Source organism: Nilaparvata lugens, chromosome 2 (genome assembly GCF_014356525.2).
Source record: "Nilaparvata lugens isolate BPH chromosome 2, ASM1435652v1, whole genome shotgun sequence".
NCBI classification, from domain to species: domain Eukaryota; kingdom Metazoa; phylum Arthropoda; class Insecta; order Hemiptera; family Delphacidae; genus Nilaparvata; species Nilaparvata lugens.
The window spans coordinates 9145837-9165661 of record NC_052505.1 but is presented as its reverse complement, the minus strand read 5'-3'; the positions used below and the strand labels follow the sequence as shown (position 1 = coordinate 9165661).

The window sequence follows — 19825 nt, the reverse complement described above, 5'->3', positions numbered from 1 at the left end:
ATCAAGAAACATATTTTGATGATAGATTTTAGCTACTCTCTTCATTTCAATCTGAAAGACTAGCAACTAAGAGCTCAAGACAAAATATTATGATATCTTTCTTGGATGAGTTTAACTAAGAAAAATAATCTGATTGTACTTACACGCTTTAGAATAAAAATCCAAAATTAAATACACTTTGAACACAGTTTGGATGTTATTATGTAAGTGCATCTCGAATCTTGCACAAGAATCGAACTTTCATAGTTTTTTCCATGGAAAAAAATTGAAAGTTGTAATTCGTAATTTGTAAGAAGAAACTGAATTCGTATACTACACACTTGGTAACATGCATACTGCAGTTGGTAACAGTGAATATTGGCGGCCATGATACATTTCTGAATGTACTAATTTGGTTAAGAGTCTGAGCTCTACAAAGAAGCCCTTGAAGAACTCCAAACAAAATATTTTCAGATTCTATGGCTTTACTTTACGTCTCATTTATCAATATGCGAGTGAAAAATTGGTGAATGGGAAAACTGGATGAAAACGATTATTTTAATTTTAAAATCCTCAACACTAGGATGAGACAATAAAGAGAGGAGAGAAGAGATAAATATTATATTCTAACGAATTAGTTGATTGACAAGGTTGAGGAAAACATGGAAAATTTGAATATCATAGAATTGGAGTTGGATAATATTTAATGTAGACATGATAGCCATAAGGAATTTGAATAGATGAAAATCAGGATAACACAGCCAACTTTAATAAGATCTTATAAATTTAATAGCAGTTGATACTTTAATAAGTAATCGGATTCAATGGATGGAGATGATTAATTGAATGAGATGTTGTACGTGTCAGTGATAACTAATTTACAGACTGCCGGTTGGGAAATCTCTAAGGTAGTAGTCACTGATAGTTTATGCCGAGTTTGAGAGCCTGGAACTAAAACATAAATTTATAAAAATAAAAAGTATAGGAACAAACACTTGTTGCGTCTTTTTAATTTTTGCGCAAACTGATCATTGATTGAATATCTTAAATTGAATTTCAACAAGGATATATTACTTATAATATACACGAGAGAAATACCACAGAGATATCTGCATTTATATGTTATCCTCAATTCAGTCTAAACAAGTATTTAATTCTAATAATATGCTCGAGAGGAATATCACAGATATTTATGTACTCAAAATTATGTTATCATTGACTCAAAGAAAAAAATGAATATGGAAGCAAAATAAGAAATGTGCAAATCAAATTAAATTCACACAAAAATGACTTAAAGCGTGTGTTTACTGGAAGAAAGAAGCTAGAAAATCAACCTACTGCTTGTGCAAAAACATTAGCAACTCAACTTATTGATATTCAAAATATGTTCGGAGATTTTTCCAATGATATTTATCTTTTCATTTATAATCAATAATGCTGGATAATGATTCTATGATAATGATACCTTGAAAAATATATTTTACAATAGCTGTACCTGTATTGGAGATTCAAATAGCAGAATACTTGCCTACAAGATAGATTGGTAAGGGGGCGAATGCATAATTTATGTTGATGGATGATATAATAATTATTATTATTCATACTAATCAAAGTGTTTGTGCAGTTTACTGTATTATGAGATAATGTGTGGGCTGATTTTTATGCCACTGTCTAATGATTTTTTTTCACGACAATAACCACAAAGAATTGGCATTTTTCAGACTTGAAAGACAAATCTTTATATATCACAATAGAATTTTGATGTAACATTTTTATTGAATTTTTCAACTTTGGCTTTGAAGAAAATTTAGAGAAGAATGGAGAAGTATATCTATCAGAACATCTATAAATATATATACAACATTTAATCACTGCATAAACCATTATCGAAAAGAGATATCATTCCGTTTCTAACAAATTCTTTGACAAAGTATTTGTTACCTTTACTTTTTCAACAGTAATTATTCAGAGTGTTTCTTCGGAACGTGAAACATTCTCAAACTCAGAGAGAACATTATTTATTCTTCAAAGGGATAACAAAGTTATTCATCTATATGCTCACCAAACTAGTCAGTTTTGCGTATAATTCCTTCCTGTTGAGAAATAGTTTGATGTCAAATCACTTTCAAATTAAGAATTAAAATGATAATCGCCGCAGATATCCTATATGATTATAAGATTGTGATGTTAATTTATTTTAATAATAAAAAAGAGTATTCCAAGATACTTTTGGGCAAACGTTACCTAAGAGCCATAAACGTCAAATAATTAGTAGGATATAGAGGCCAAGACATACAATAAAATGTGGGACAAGATGAAATCCTTAATCATACCTACAATACTAGGAACAGCGAACAGTCACTCGATCCTGGGTTACCCGAGACATAGATTGATCCTCTTGGAAAAAGGACCATATTATGATGGAATGAAAATATATAACCAACTTTCCTCGAATCTGAAAAATTGATCAGATTTTCCTGAAAGAATTGGGGAAAAAGAAACAAGAAATCCATGTGAGGAGATCAGCGACCGTCAACAGAGACAAACGATGATGATATAGAACCAGAAGTGCCTATTGATTATCAAGGAAAAGTAATTCAAATACAAATAGATAGATCTATTCAGATGACGATTCAGGGAAAAAATCAAATATTTGTCGTTGTCGTAGAAAACATCAAAATAGTGTGTTAATGCATCGCAGTTCGGAATGGATCAAGAGACCATCATGTTTTAATATTTTTGTTCGCAAAATTTATTCGTGAGCCTTGAACAATCAAAGGAAAGACAGCAACGGAACTCAACAAACAATTGCGAAGGAAAATTCCTAAGGTTAGCGAATTTTACATATTTATAATAAACAAATGAATGAATTAATTCGAAAACAATTGATTCGGTTAATTCACAGACAGAGAATTTCTTCATCTATCATAATAGGCAGTACAGCAATTTACTTGTAATAAACAATAAAAAATGAGTGAAAAGATCCACATGGAGTGTATAATAAATATTAATATAATGATAAATAAACTAAATTATTCAAACGAATCTTATCTTGTTAATTCTCATCTAAATGATAATTCATTTTTTTCAGATTACAAATGCATTCATAGTGATTGATGTGTAATTAATTCAGTTCGGGCAAAATATTAATTCCATCAATTTAGTAGAAAATAGTCTTGTATTGTAGTTGGTCTAGATATTGAGATATTCTATTATTATACAGTACTATATAACAATAAATAGGATAGCCTATATTTTCCCATCTAAATGTTGAAATAACTCTCATAGAGTGAAACGAGTAATTCAATATTTGAATCAGTTTATTCAAGCACAAATAAAATTACTTCATAATTCATGATTGCAAGAAATGGATACTGTTCAAGATATTACTGTATTCATTTATTGATGCATACTTAGGATGAAAAGGATGTGATTTAATATATTCAATAATTTATATTCCCCTTGAAAGCAATCACATTAATGCATTTGTAAATGGTGAAGGCATAAGTCATTCATGACGACTATTCATAGTCATTCTGAAGGAATGAAAGCCGAAATAGTGATGACTATTCACAATTTTCTGCTTTTCATATTCATACATCTTTTACAGTACGTATTGGATGTACTCAAGTTAATATTAGTCAAATACCTCAAAGTAGTTTAAAAAATACAGCTCACCTGAAATCACAGGTAACCCCCACTCCAGATAATAGAAGATCCGAACCAAAAGTTAAATGATTCCAAGTAAATGGAAGCGCGTTTGAAATCGATGTTTACGGCTAAGACGATAGCTCGAAAGAGAAGCAAGAATAGCGTCAAGTTTATTGGGCTTAACTCACAACTTAGAAGTTGACACGTGACCGCAAGGAGTGTTCTGCCAACCTGACAGCATGAAAAGAGTTGCTCTTGTTTCGTAGAAGGTAAATGATATCCCTCCCTGTTGAACGAAGGGATCTCCACTTGACAAAACATAAAGCTGTATGGTACTAGTTGCGTCATGGATAGCAACAGTCGAGATTCAATACTCTCCAAAATATTATTTCAATTTGAACATAATTCATCTTACTGAGCAAGAGTTGAATTTGGATTCAATAATACAGAATGCACACTAAGAGAAAAATGTGCCAACAGTACTGTATTTTTTTTTATTCCCTCACATGTAATGGCGATCGTTTGTAACTTATTGATAAAGTAAATAAATATTTTAATTTTCCAACTAGTAGGCAGCTAATATTAATTCATCCAAAATCAAGTAGAATACCTTTCCATCGACACCAACTCATTTAAAAACCATTATTGAATATTATTCATATACTCTATTTGGATTTTACATATATTCGAAATTTATGCTCATTTGGGCTATTCAATGAATCAAACTCATTTGTTTGATTACCATAATTAAATACCATTTGAATATTTTCTTCGAATTTGAAATGTATGCAAAATATCGAAAATGTTAAATATGTATTCGAAATTTATGCAAAATTAGCAATCCATTTTATGACACAGAATCTATTTGTTTGAATATTTTCTTCACAGAAAAACCTCATGTTAAAATCACGAACGCATTTCATACAATTATGACCATAATCGGTACTCGGAGCTATCAATCCGACAATTCAATCAATTACTACATCTTTAAAGTTGAACCGAAAAATAATTTTGCTATAAATTTTATTCATACTGAGAACGATTGGTACAATACCGTTCTCTAATAAAGAAAATACTGGAGCTACAGTGTATCAATTGACTTTTTATTGAGGATGTTACCTCCTTTAGAGGAGATAAAGCTAAACTCCAAAGCTAAACATATAACATAGTACGTGTGTTTAATAAAACTATTTCAACAGTCACTTTTCCGCCTCCAAATCTTGGAAAGCGCATTAGTGAAATCATATCTATGAAACGAGTTTCGGTTCTACATTCAGAGATTACATTTTTCGAGTGAGTACTTTATAATTCGTCTTATTGAATGAACAAATTAAACTGGCGGTCCCGGTCGAAGTCGTGAGACCCTCAGACGGCTCAAATATTCAGGGTGGCAACTTCCCATAAGGAACTTTCCAGCAAAAGCATACGAATATTATTATTATTATATTATTGAAGATACATTTTTGTTGTTTCTTGCTTATTTGATAGCTTGAAATATGTGTCAATTGTCGAATTTGATGACTGTGTGAATGCGTGTGTGTATGTGTCTTATCTTTTTCATATGTCCAATTATTGAAACTCCTATTCACTGACAAGGGCTTTGCGGAAGCTATGAATAGTATTTTTGTTTGCATCGGTTCTCACATAACATGTTTAGGTTCATTATCATCATCAGTTACATCATTCGAAAATTTTAATATGAGTTGTGTACTTATAGGTTTGAAGTTAATTTCTACTTTATTAATGATACATTATAATATAGTGTCAAAATTAAAATTATTTTAAAAATTAAAATTAAAATTAATTTATTAAAATTATTTAAATTGTTGGTTATAGGCATCTGATAGGATGTTTTGTATTTAGTTCTTTTTTACTGATGTAAACAATAAAACTTGAAACTGGAATATAAGAATTTAAATTTCTCTTCAAGTTTAAGTTTGATATTCCAAGTCAAGTAAATTATAATATGAAGAATTGACTTCAATTATAATCCTAGCATAATATATTATCAAATGCAACATGGATTATTGCACATTTTAATAGGTATTAGGTACTGGATATAGATAGCTTGGGAAAGGTATTCAGGTCTATCTCAGAGACGGTTAACAATGACGTGCAACTTGACACGTGATATGTGAAGCAGGCCTAGACTAAAAGGATTACGCCAACCGAAACCTCTTCATTTTACAATGACTACTTCTCTCAACATGTGACCTCTAAAGCATTTTCTGGGTTTCTGTGTTGCGCGATTGCCATTACAACAAGTACATCATTCCTGATCGATTTCTATTTATATTCTGAGATCAGATATGTGACAATCACTTACAGGTTACGGTCCATATAAGTAATCCATGTGTTCTGATGTTAAAAAAGCTAGTTTCAATGTCAACCGTTTATTCAAAACGTATTTTTATAAGTAGTTGAAACGTTGAATGATTCATTAGTATGACGTTAAATTATCATTATCATTGATGGACATAAATAACCTATTTTTAGACAATTTCCATCCAAATTTGAGAAAGGAACAGTTTTGGGCTTCAAGCCTGTTGTTCCTTTACCAATAACTCATAGTTGAGAATAATATTGTATCTATCAATGTATGAATAAATATATATTTCCAATAGTCACAGGAATTAGGCCCCTTATACTAGACGTAAATAGGACTACAGCCAGCGTATTGAGTTCATTTATTCATTCATCCATTGGATAATCAATTACAATATCGGAATGAAAAAACAGGCGCCAGCCCAAAACTTCTTCTGTTCCTAAATTTTGTCAATAAATTCTTCAAGGTAGGTTTAAGTTCACATCACGACAATTTCCACTCCAAAAACGAATAGCACTGGAATACACTATTTAATTCTGATTTTGGCTGTCGATTTTATAAAATTCGAATAATAAACAATAATAATAATAATAAACACAAACTCTTGAACTATTCTAAAATATTGATAATCGTAGATTAGTTCGTAGATGCGTCGGGATAGCAAATTCTGCATTTCCGGAAATCCAACCCTTAATGCAACAAATCAAAGATTTCAAATCTCTTGAAACAGACAACTTTCTTCTACCCTTCAAACTCTATTTTGGTCGGTATTCTTATCGAGAGAATCCACTCCAAACTTCATTTAAAAACGTAAATATATTATAATAATTGCTGTAAACCTTTAGAGATCTTCTGAGCTTGTGCTAATAGATGCAAAGTTGAAAACATTACTTGACAGTAATGTTTGTGGATAACATCAACACCACAGAAAACGTGAAAACTGTTAGTTACACACAAAACATGATTAATCAAACAAAACACGAAAACATACGTGAAGCAAACATGGAATACGGGTTTCATAGTTCGAATTTATCATTTCAAACAGTCACTTGGGAAGTACGTAAGGAAGCTCGAAATCCAAGTGAGATTTGATACGATAGCTTGCAGTGCAGTTTTGTCTATTCCTTTCTCAATGAAAATACAGTAGAAATGTGGGTCAAAAACTGAAAACTCACGTCGTATCCTATAATTCCAAACAGTCACTTGGGAATAACGTATTGAAGCTTGAAATCCAAATGAGAACTGATCAATAAACGGTAGCCTGCAGTGCAGTTTTGTCTATTCCTTTCTCAAAGAAAATACAGTAGAAATGTGAGTCAAAAACTGAAAACTCACGTCTTATTCTCGACAAGTCCGAATGCGTTTCTTCAACTTGGGGGTTTTCAATATTATTTTGAAAGAGAATTAAAAGACAATTATCTGTGAGAAGTATGAAAATTAATCGTTAACTGAGTTTTTCGAGTAATTTGTTTTACTTTCGCGTTTCAAAACGGCTCATCTATACCTATTCAAGAAATTTAAATTTTTCATTCGACAGTGGCATGGGAATGAAAGGTTGAATGAGAAAATGATTGTCTACAGAAAGCTGGAGAGATGGGCAAAGCGACAATGATGAATGCAATAGGCCAAACACAGTAATAATCCTCACCTGTTGCAGTCTGGGACTTTGCTTGTGTTAATTGAGCAGTTGCTGTCTCTTCCCAAGCTGTTGTTCCTGAAATCGAATTGAGAGCAACTTTCAGTGAGAGATTGATAAATTACAATTAAATTATTATTAAACAAAAATCCAAAGTGAATAAATGCAATTACTCATTAATTTCCATTTGCACAATTTCAAACTAATTTGTACCTATGATTTGTTATAACAATTGGAAGTCATTCTCGATCTAGTATTTCGCATTATGAGCTACATAAAGGATTTTATTTTATTTTTTCTTAATATCGTGGGTTGATTGAAAAAGGAAGTGGATTGGTTCTGTTTGTCTCAGTTTTGATACAGCATTTGTACTCCGTTAAGTAAGCAATTAATGCAAGTGATTTATCAATCTACTTACTTCAACGTTGATGATTCAAAATATAGTAGATTTAACATAAACGGTTTGTATTTTTAGCTATTCAACTACTTCAAAATGACTAACGACAGGGGCGATGATATTGATGATAGCGGGAACAATGCATCTAACTCAACCACGATTTTGAATTATTATCACAGTCATGGAACTTATTTGAATACTAGAAAATCCGCAAGGAAATACACTGAATATTAGCAATTTCAAATTGGCAACATAATCTGATATTCTTGAAATTGATAGATAGCAATTCTCTAACTAATTACAGCCTTTTCAAAACAATACGAATAACACTAGTTGCTACAGAAAATAACACTATTAGATGTATTACTTCTATATGGGTGCAACAAAGTCTACATGTTAGATCTTGGATGACAAAAATACTGTGGACTGACGAACTTCGATTGGTCCACTACCAGGCCTAAGGCCTATAGGCAGTATTGGGAGGCGGGAGCTAAAGAAAATTTCAGCGATATTTCACTTAAATGCGTTCTTCCAAGTATTGGAGAATCCTCTGTTGTATATCCATACTTTTTCACTATTAAAATTAAACTTGAATTTTAAAAAACACTTTTGGAGTGAAGATGCACTTACATTGGTAGTGACGATCGTTTCGACCTGTTGTTGGTAATCATCAGACTGTAGGAGTTTAATCTAATGCCAAGGTTTGGAGAATCAAAACTAATAACGGTTATCTTATCTCGTGCGGTAATTTTTAGTTATGATAAATAATATCAAACCATCTAGTACCAAAATTACCGCTATGATGAGGATTTTTGGAAATAATATCATCTGTATAAATTGTTCGATTTAAAAAAAAAAAACAAAAAAAAAAAACAATAGGAAATAAAATAAACACTGGAAGAAATGTTCAACACTCAATTTGATTTCCAATTCAATTAAGTCACCTGCTGTAGTGTCCTTGAATTCGGCAGGGCTGGGAGGAGGAGTCTTGGAGACCTTTGGAGATAGCAGATCTGAAAGAGAAAAAGCAAAATGAATCACGCAATTCCAAAGAAATGTGAAATGCTATATCGTAGTACTCATAAATTAGATAACTAACTGTATAAAAAATGAATATTAACTGTAAATAACTAATAGTGAGTAGGTTTTTGATTTTGTATTCAAATTTTTCAAAAAAGTGCAATTCTGAAGTTTTTAATTTATTGTGATACATTCAGTGATTCATTTAGAGTATAATATCAACCTTCAAAATTCAAAATTTTCAAATCATTATTCCTGGACCGAAAATCAAGTGACGAAGCAGTGTGTGATATCATAACCTTAACTTTTGGACAACATTAAAATTTATCAATTTTTTGGAGAGAAATAGTTCAGGCTCAGCCTAGTTTTTCCTCCAATGTCATTATTGTATTATGATTAAAGTGTTTTATACAATAAATGAATGAATAGTTATAATATATTTATTTAGTCATTTATCTATTTATTTATTCATCATGAATGATTGAATAGATGCAATCCTTGAGGGTGAACCTGGTTTTAAAAGACATGTGACAAAGCCAAGACTGAAGTGGGGTCATGGAATCTCATGAGATGCAAGAAAAAATAATGCCCTTTGGATTATTACGAAATAACTGTTTCACACACCAATTTTGCTACGACACGATGTTGTCACGATGTACCTAGTGGGGTAGAAATGACTACCTAGCGTTAATTGAACAGCTTCCACACACATCAAAGGTGCCTTCCGATTGTCTGCCGACAGATGTCGTGTCGTTGAGAGCATCGTTGCCATTTATCGTCCGATATTGCTTTGTCATCTGGAGTTCTGAACATAGCTTGGTTAGTTTGATGTTAGGTAGCTCACTATTATTTCGTGATCCAGTAGCAAGTTTCAAATAACAAGTAAACTTACAATATCGTTATAAAGAACAAATATGACGTTTTTACTCTCATGTAAATGATAATAGTGGAAGCTCTGTGTGCTAAAATTATATAATTGTATCGGTGTCAGATGAATTGTGTTTTTGTTTTTGAGGAATAAACAGTTTGATTTGATTTGATTTCGAGATGCTTCAGCAATGTCTACCGACAATCGGCGGATGACATATTATGCGTCGTCGTAAAATTGGTGTGTGAGAAAATGTGGCCAATTGAAGGCAGTAGCACTTTAATCTGCGACCAATGGAAAGGCAAATTGTGGAAGTCAGGGCTTGATAATAGTCTTTAAAAGTATCAAAGCTTGATATTCTTCATTCAATATAGTTTTACTCTTTAGGGGTATCAGAGGAGCAAATCATAATAATTTGAAAAGCAAAGAACTCTAAGCAATGAACAATCTCTTACCAATAGTTGTAATATTTGATTTTCCATTCTTGAAGAAAACAAAATATGTTCTTAAATCATGGTTTTAATGTTTTATACAACGACGTGTAGTCAATTTAGATCAGTAATATTGTTTATACTTACTGACTAGAGTAATTTCGAACGACAAGCGTCCATATTCGACAGTCACAGACACTTCAAATGGACACTTGCCATTCGAAAGAACTCCAGTCAGTAAGTGAACAAAATTGCTCACTCACTTGAATAATTGACTGCACGTCGTTGTATAAAACATTAAAACCGTGACTTGATACATCGCAATTTGGAATGGATCAAGAGGTCATCGTCTTTATTTTTTCAATTAAAAATTGAATCCATACTTATTCTACCTAAAATGATTATCAAATTCACTATCTATAGCCTATCGACTTATTCTACAAAGCAAGCTATATCAAACAATGGTGAATTTCAAACTAATCCAGCAAGAGCTAACAAATAAAAACGATCTTTCTCATATATTTTTTCTACGATGAGATTATTTTTCCTTCATTATCATTTCAAGTGAAATGTTATTCGATTGATAAAATCAGCAATTAGCAGAATATCAATGGTTTTATAAATAATTATCGAAGCAAGTACAGGGTTAGCCTAGCAAGTCTGGAATATCTTAAAATAACAATAAGAAATTTACTCATTTTTCAATCATACACACAACTTTTAGAGGCGTGTCTAGATAAGTAACTGTCATTTCACAAATTTAAATTTTTTATCTGAATTTCAAAATTGTGTCAGTTGTTTATTCCTGTGATGATAGAATCTTCTCTACCCATTGGAAAAATAAACTTGGTCTTGAAACGAAAAATGAATAATATTTTTATTAAAATAATAATATTATTGCATTATTATTTATATTATTCGATCGGAATGGATAATAGGACTATAATTTAGAATTATCTCTGCCTAGTCCTGTATCCTACTTCATCAACTTTTGTGCTTTCATCTCTTTTTGATTTTAATAATTGACCGAGCGAAGTGAGGTTTAAGATTCAAGACGACGGTTTGGCATTTCTCTTAATGTTTAAATGTTTATATGTTTTTATGTTGCACATTTACGGCGAAACGCGGTAATAGGTTTTCATGAAATTTGACAGGTATGTTCCTTTTTTAATTGTGCGTCGACGTATATACAAGGTTTTTGGAAATTTTTCATTTCAAGGAAATATAAAAGGAAAAAGAAGCCTCCTTCTTACGCCAATATTAGAGTAAAAATCTGACTATAGAATTATTCATCATAAATCAGCTGACAAGTGATTACACAGATGTGTGGAGAAGCCAGTCTATAGCTGTATTTCCATAAGGTCTATAGTTTCAATCAGGTACTTGTGGATGAGAATACTGCGTGAGGTCTACTGTTCAAAGAACTACTAGTATTTATGATGTACTACATGTCGATGTTTTATATTCCAATATATAAAATAAATACTTATTCAGTAGAAACATATTAATAGAGTAGCATGGTTGATAGTTATGAAGATGATTCAAATGAATAATAAACTTTCCAAGTTGTTATGAAAAGGGGAAGTACAGAGTTGGGACCACAGCAACGTCAAAGACAGGTTATACAAAATCATGCATGTTAGAAAAAGAGAGAGATTGGATTGTTACCTTGTGGCTGTGGAGCATAGGCGGTCATCCCAAGTCGATCAAATGTTTCTGTAACGCCTTCCATTAATTGCGAGTCCCGCCTTTGGCTAGATACGGTTTGGTCATTGCTAATAACGACATTTCTGTCATCGCTGTACGCTATTGTCTCTGTGGTTTTCTTCTTCTCAACAGATTCAAACGTTTCAGACTCCTTCACTTTACCTGAGACTTCCTGCTCGACTGTCTTCCTGGGAGGAACTTCTGCAGGAGCAACTGACTGGACGGTAACCTTCTGCTCCTCGAAGATAAACTTCTGACTGTCGACAGTTTTATCATCGGCCTTTTTCAGGGCATCTTGTTTCAAGCCTTTCTCAAACGACAATCGTTTCTCAGCAAACGAAAGTTCAGCTGGCTCTGGTACTTCGTTATCGGGTTCGAATTTCTTCTCTTCTGCTATTTCTTTTTCTGATGGCTGATCTAGTATTTTAGTAGAGTCCGATGTTATTATTTCTTTCTCAGTCAGAACTTTTGTTTCTTGAGACAACCGTTTCTCCAATTTCGGTACTTTTTCCTTCTCCTGTGACAGTCTCATTTCGATTTCCTTTCTTCGTTCAGAAACACTCTTCTTAACCTCTTCAACCTCTTCTTCTTCCTCTTCAACTTCTTTCTCTTCCGCCACATATTTACTCTCTTCTTTGTCATCCTTTTCTATTTCTTTGCCTGTGAAAGTAATGAAAGGCACATGAATTACCATTACAATGAGGATTGATGCAGAAAGGGAATAAACGAGCAATTACTTATTTGAAGAAAGGATTTTCTAAAATGAGTTATCATGAAAAACGTCCTCTACGACACACACACAATAATCACATTTCCATCTATAGGAACGGTCTAGCTGATAAACAATGCCATTTTTTAATCATGACACTGAGCTTAATTTTTGGAGCCAGGAAATCATGAATGATAAACGGAAATACACTTGAACAATGTAGTTTTTCCTTGAACTATATTGATATTTATCTACAGATGGATGGATGATGATATTTATCTAATTTGTGGAATAAGAGATAAAAAGTTTTCCAGGGAAGTGAATTACAGATGATGATGATGTATACAGTTGTAGGGGAATACATCTAAACAATCAAGTTTTTACCACATTCATTTCCATCTAAATTGTGCAGTAAGACAAGAAGTGTTCTAGGGCAAATGATGGTGTATAAATTTGTTAGATTGAGGTGAATAATTAACAAATAATCTGATAGGAATTATCTCACAAACACATATCCTAATATATCAATTAAATATTATTAGTAGACAGTCTACTAACCTTGCTAATTATTATAATCAGGCAGGGTCACATACAAATTAATGCACGTCATCAATCACACTAAAATGTTATTGAGAAACTATTGATGAGGTCACATTGAATGAACTGATAGAACATTGTAATAAATAATAGGTATGAATCGAGGATCACAGCTGAAGAGAAATAATGAAAGGAAACATTAGTTGGAAGAAAAACCAATCAAGTTTTGGAAGGATGAGTTATTTTAGTTAGATTGCCACTCATGCACTATCAAGCAACAATTATTATTACTAATTATTAATTCACCTTCTGCTTTTTGGAGGATCCTCTCTTGTACTCTTCTCAGTTCTTCTGCTTCTGCCTTCTGTAAATTAGATTGAAGCAAAATTCACAAACAATTCAAGAGTCGTCAACACCATTATGCTGATAGTTTACTGGAATAATAAGACTAGTATTAATCTAATCAAAGGTTTAATCACAAGAGCTCGTGGCTTGACAAGTTCCAATGTATGAAAGTGAGAGTATATGTGTAGTATTTCAAACAAGAATTACCGTCAAAAAATGAAAAATAGCTACGTCAAACATAGGTGTTGTGTTGGGAGATAAAAATAACTGATTCTAATGAACTTTCGAACTCAATAACCCACCATACAATTCAATCAATCAGTTTGGAAATAGCATACATAAAATGAGATTGACAACACTCAAAACAAGCAATTCCTTAGCGGCATCTAGAGACGCGTGGTTAGAGCAGCCGCGGCTAGAGCACAAACCTAGAAATTCATAAGATTCGATGATCCATAAGATAGGAATCGTATAAGCAATATAGTAGCCAACACTTCTAATTCATCTGCCGCAATAACGTTCATACAACATAGAAATTCAAAGAGTTATCGAATCTAATTAATTTATAGGATATGTGCTCCAGCCGTCACGGCTGTATAGCGACGGACGCGTCTCGAGCCGCCTGCTTAAATACGTGTGTTTCGAGACTAGACTCCTCAAGAGAGGAGCTTCATCACTACATGGAAAGTTTGACAGGAGGTAGTAGCTTGCTTAAAAGATGACGATGAATGATTAAATTTCTAGTCATTGACTAGAAGTTATGAGAAACAATTGAATGATAAAACATATAGGCTACAAAGTGCTCATTTTCAGTTTCAACTAAATTTCATTATAAACTGGATTGAATCCATGGGTCGAATTCCGCTGATGGCATAGACGTTTGATCATCTCATCAATTCGCTACGTACAATCAAAAAGCTCAAAAGGACATCATCCGCGATGAATATATAATTGAAACAAGAATAGCATCAATCACCCTTTGATATTTTATTAAATGTCATCTGTAAATGATTCTTAGGAGTTGTAACGTGTAAAGCAGTAATAAAATATGAAATATTAAAGGGTGCTTGTTGTTATTCTTATTTGTATGACAATAAAAGAGGAAGCTTTATATAGAACATTTTGAATAGTAAAATTAGTCCTATAAGAGGCTACCTGATGCTTTGTTGTCCGCTTGATGCACCCAAAACCTCAACATGGCTAGACCCTGTTGCGCCACACTACCTGGACACTCGGATTTCAGTCTATTGATATCGGATACAGATACACCCAGCTCCTCAGCCAGATGCATCCAGTCTTCTCCAAGCAGGTTGCTGATATCAGACAGCCGCAGGTCAGCTCTCTGATACGATTCAAGGCCACCTGAAACAAATCAAACAATTATCAAATAAATAATTAGCCTATTATTGAACACGAATCCAAATTGAATTCTCTCAATCTCATAATATTGTCAACCTCCACCTCGATAATTATTAAACGAGAATCCAAATTGAATGCTGTCAAACTAATAATTGACAACCTTTACATCAATAATTGAATCAATCAGGAAATTATAAGCTAGTAAGCTTGACAAGCTCATAATTTTTTTCTTGAATGTGATTATTTGATAATAATTCCTTCAGTATTTGGAAAAAAATCTCAAGAAAATTAATTGTAATAACCAGAATGAGATGGAAAAACTATAACAAAACAATTTGTCTTATAAATGTGATTTTTCAATAATAACACCATTGGTGTTTGAAAGAATAAAGAGACGACAAAGTGAAGTGGAATAAATAGAATGTGATTCTATTGAGAGAATGTAGATAGAGTGTGAATAGAATGTAATGGGAAAACGATGTTCATGGGTATCAAACAAAAACCTGAAGTGATTTACATTTCCTAGGTGAAGGCTGTGTAAATCATAGTCATGTTTCTAAGTTGCGACATTCAGTAGTTCCCCCTTAGTCAAATTATTTTCAACAGACAACTTGAAAGCTTGGGAAAGATACAGGTTACAATTTATTCCCAATTCAACAGAAGAACTTAAATAACATTATGTACAGAAATATAATGAAGTAAAACTAGTTGGAACACTAAAATATTCTGGATTATTGAAATTAGGTAAATACGTACAGTACTAGGACTTATACCAGAGTGATTAAATATGTAAAATTCGTTCATCTAGGTAATAAGTCATCCTTTCTTGTAGCAAAACGTGTCATATCATGCCACAACAAGAATAGAGCTTTTTATTTGTTTTAGCTATTTTTTATTACATTTTATTGTTTCAGTTGAATATAATATTAGGGTTAGCCGTCAGCATATAGAAGATGAATTTCAATTATAGGGTTCCGGATATGAATTTTTTCTCATAGATTCCCGCTGTCTAAAAACTGTCATTATGTCACGTCAAAGACCCTGAAATTAATCAACCTGGGAATTTTGACACCTGACTCAGCTAGCCAGGTCAACAAACATTTGGTTTCATCTATTGAGTAGGATAGAGAAGATTCTAAATTTTTGTTAAGAAGTGAGATAAACGTTGAATATCATTCTAGTTTCTTGTTTTTGTTTCACTATCTTACAAATTTCCACTGAAATCACACGTTTCTTCTCTTGTTTCTTGCACTTTTTCACAGAAATAATTTGAGCAATGTCATATTGACACAATTAAAAATTCACTTACTGGAATCTTTGATAAAGCTGTACTTATGAAGATCTTGATCAGGTAAGCTAGTTTCAGGTATTATCTCTTCTGGTAGGACTATGTTCAGCACGCATATGGGTTGCTGAGGAGCCTCGCCCTTTGGAATCTGCAATCAAACATATTGCTTATGTAAAGGAAAAAACACTCATATTATCAATACCACTACCTACATTAGTTTTTTCTTGAATATATATTTATAAATAAATTGAAAATGATATGTTAGGTTTTATTGGCAGAAATAAAAAAGTTACATCATAAGATGCGTACAGACTTTCGCTCTGCTCCGCAACCGAACGTAACTCGAGCAGAGCGATTGATGATCGACCGGGGAGCAAGAGTGGAACGCGAGAAGAGCTAACATCTCCCGTAACGTTCGGTCGTAATGATCGGTGCGAATGCCGAGCGGGGGCGGAACGAGGGCGGAGCGGGTTGGAGGCGCGTTATCTGTACGCAGCTTTAGAAATACATAATAAAAGCAATAAAAAATTTTACAATATGGGAAAATACGATTACAAAATAAAATAAAATGCCAATTGAGTATTTGCATCTCAAGGTACAAATAGATTCTGCATAGCTTTATCTTTTCATTATGAAGTAACCACAGCATCTGCTCCCGTACAATCAAATCATATGGATTATGCTCGTTTCAATTTGAAACTGAATTACCATCGTTGTGAATTCTAATCGAAATACAGTAAAATCTTATATGTACAGAATGCATATTTTGATGACGGTTAGTGATTAGTAGAGCCAAGTAATAGCCAATGTCTAGAGAATTGGTGTGACTGAGAAAGATGTACTGAATCGGGGAGATAGAGATGTTGAGTTGCTGCAGCCAAAATATACTTTTTGGAGTCCTGGCATTGAGCGAAAATTACTTATTTAATTGAATTTGCTCATTCAGTAAAGATGCAAACATGGTGGAGTGGCGAAGGAAGCTTCAAGATTGAGAATGACAAAAATGTAATACATGTATTTAAATGGTGGCGCATATAGAGTCCGCCACCATCGAATTACATGCATTAAATGCAGCACTCTCGAACTTGAAGCATACTTCGTCGGTCCACCGTACCTCTCAATACATACCGTACACTCTCAATCTTGAAGCTGCATTCGTACTATGTTTGCACCCGCAATGAATCAATTAAAGAAATGATTTTTGCTTTATCAGGGCCATACATCAAGTAAATATTTGAAACCCAAAGCAGAACAGTTAAGGAGAAATGTCAATTTTTCAGCTTGTGGTAGTAGAAAAGTAAATCAACAAGAAAGTTGCATACTTTGAATGAAAAAATGGAATGAAGCTCTAGGAAGGTGGAAGAGGAGTATTTTACTGACTTTATCCATGTGAAATAAGATAATGTTACTCAACACCGAATTATTGAAAATGCTCTTCAATTCAACTTCCCTCAGTGATTGATTTCAAAGTGTCATCGCTTTGCTCAATCTATGAAAAATGGGAGGACGGTACTCAACCACCGAGTTATTAATGACTGTCATCTCTTTGCTCAATCTATGTGAAAAGGAAAATGGTTCTAAACCGACTTATCAATGATAATGACAGAGTTGAAAGGTGTTATTCCAGTCCTCTTCCCTGATAATGTGTTTGACTAAATAGAGAAATAGATACCTTAGGCTCCCGCATGAACAGAGTCCTTCCAATGGGTTCGGCGTGGGGGTCTTTGACGCGAACGGTGAACGGCAGCCGGTTTTCCCGGAACGCCCTGAATCCAAGCTGCAGTTGGTCACCTGACTTGGTAACAGGCACTAGGTTGGCGGCAAACTCAACGTACTGCGGTTTACCCTCAAGAACCTGAAATCACCAACCAAAAAATGAATGAAACTCTATTGTTACTAAGCCAAAAAGCACAAGACAAAGTCAAAATGTTATTTAAAGAGAGTTCGAAAAGTTACTTTGCACCAAGTATTTCATAAGTTAAGTGCACAGTGACTTTTCGAACACTCTGTACACATATCACAGTCATATTGGTATATATTTTTCTCCAGAATGTAGGAATTTATTTATATTTTATTCATTATGTTTGTAACTAATTTTATTTTGCAAATAAAAGAAAAATCAAAATTTCAAATAAATATGACACACTCCAGAATGAAGATTAATCCTTTAAGCACAATTAACTGTATTTAGATTTATAGTTCAAATTTATAAGGAGAAGACCTATTTTTATGGCATTCTTAGACCTGAGAGCTGCATTTGATTCGGTCCCAAGAAGAGAAATATGGAGTGCCATGAGAGAGTTGGAAGTCAGCGACAGATTGATAAGAGCAGTACAAACGTTGTATAGGAAAACGGTTGGAGTGGTAAGGATAGATGGGGAGGTATCTCAGGAATTTGATATGAGAAAGGGTATGAAACAAGGAGATAGCCTCAGCCCCCTGCTCTTTATAATCTTTATGAACAGTATACTAAAGTATTGCAAAAGAAACACCCCAAAAATGAAAGTGGGTCATAAAAATCTTAGACCAGTATACTTGCAGGCCTTGGTATTCGCAGATGATATTGTTCTGATGGAAGACAGGGCAAGGAAACTCCAGAAGGCAGTTGACGTATGGGAAAAGGTTTTGTCAAGAAGATCAATGGAGGTGAATACGAGCAAAAGCAAGATTATGAGGGTAGCGGTGGGAGAGAGAGAGAGCTGTGGAATAACATGCAAAGGAAAGGCCCTGGATGAGGTAGACCAGTACGAGTATCTGGGAGCAATTATCTGTGCAGATGGAAAACTAGATAGAGAAATTGCAAACAAAGTGAAAAAAGCAATGAATGTATATTTCCAGCTGAACAGCACCGTGGTTGGCAAAAGAGAGTTAAATATGACGACAAAGAAAAGAATATTTAATTGTGTGTTTGCTCCAACTCTCATTTATGGCAGTGAAAGCTGGGTAACCCTCAAGAAACACTGGAGTAAGGTTACTGCAGCAGAAATGAGGTACCACAGAAGAGTAATAGGAAAGACAAGACACGATAGATGGCGAAATCAGAGAGTGAGAGGAGAAGTGGGAAGAAGAGCACTGATGGAAGACATAAAAGAAAGGCAACTCAAATGGTTTGGACACCTCACTAGAATGCAAGAATGTCGCCCAGTAAAGATGGAGGCTAGGAGGCTAGGAGGGAAGGAAAGAGACGGAGAGGTAGACCTAGGATGAATTGGGAAGGCTATTCGGAGGAATTGGGGAGGAAGAGAGGCAAGACAATGAGAGATATGAGAAGAATGGCTGAGGATAGGACTGCATGGAGGAGATGGACCGAGGCTGGTACCCCTACGCTGTAACGGCAGAGGGGGCCAATAAAAAGAAGAAGTTCAAATTTATTATATAAATTAATATAATATAATAAACGTACTTACTTTTACTTAATAAAAGTTATAATACTAATTGAAAGATTAAATTATCAATTGTTTTTACAAACCGAGGTAATGTATCCTCCAAAACAAATAGAGACAAATACTCATATTGAAATAGTAGTTAACTATTAATATACGGTACTATTAATAGGAGAAGATTCACGTGAA

General features: G+C 33.5%; 1 protein-coding gene across 1 annotated transcript in view; it reads right to left on the bottom strand.

Annotated features, from left to right (window-relative positions):
- The window catches only part of LOC120349581 (ankyrin-2-like), a 60886-nt gene that overhangs the window by 25259 nt on the left and 15802 nt on the right, over positions 1-19825 (bottom strand). Inside the window, exons 5-11 of the mRNA XM_039419981.1 lie at positions 17926-18108; positions 16275-16401; positions 14790-14968; positions 13568-13625; positions 11977-12675; positions 8934-9002; positions 7605-7670 (exon numbers count right to left, since the gene is read on the bottom strand). Of these exons, the coding sequence (XP_039275915.1) occupies positions 7605-7670; positions 8934-9002; positions 11977-12675; positions 13568-13625; positions 14790-14968; positions 16275-16401; positions 17926-18108 (1381 nt within the window). The remainder of the gene's footprint in view (positions 1-7604; positions 7671-8933; positions 9003-11976; positions 12676-13567; positions 13626-14789; positions 14969-16274; positions 16402-17925; positions 18109-19825) is intronic.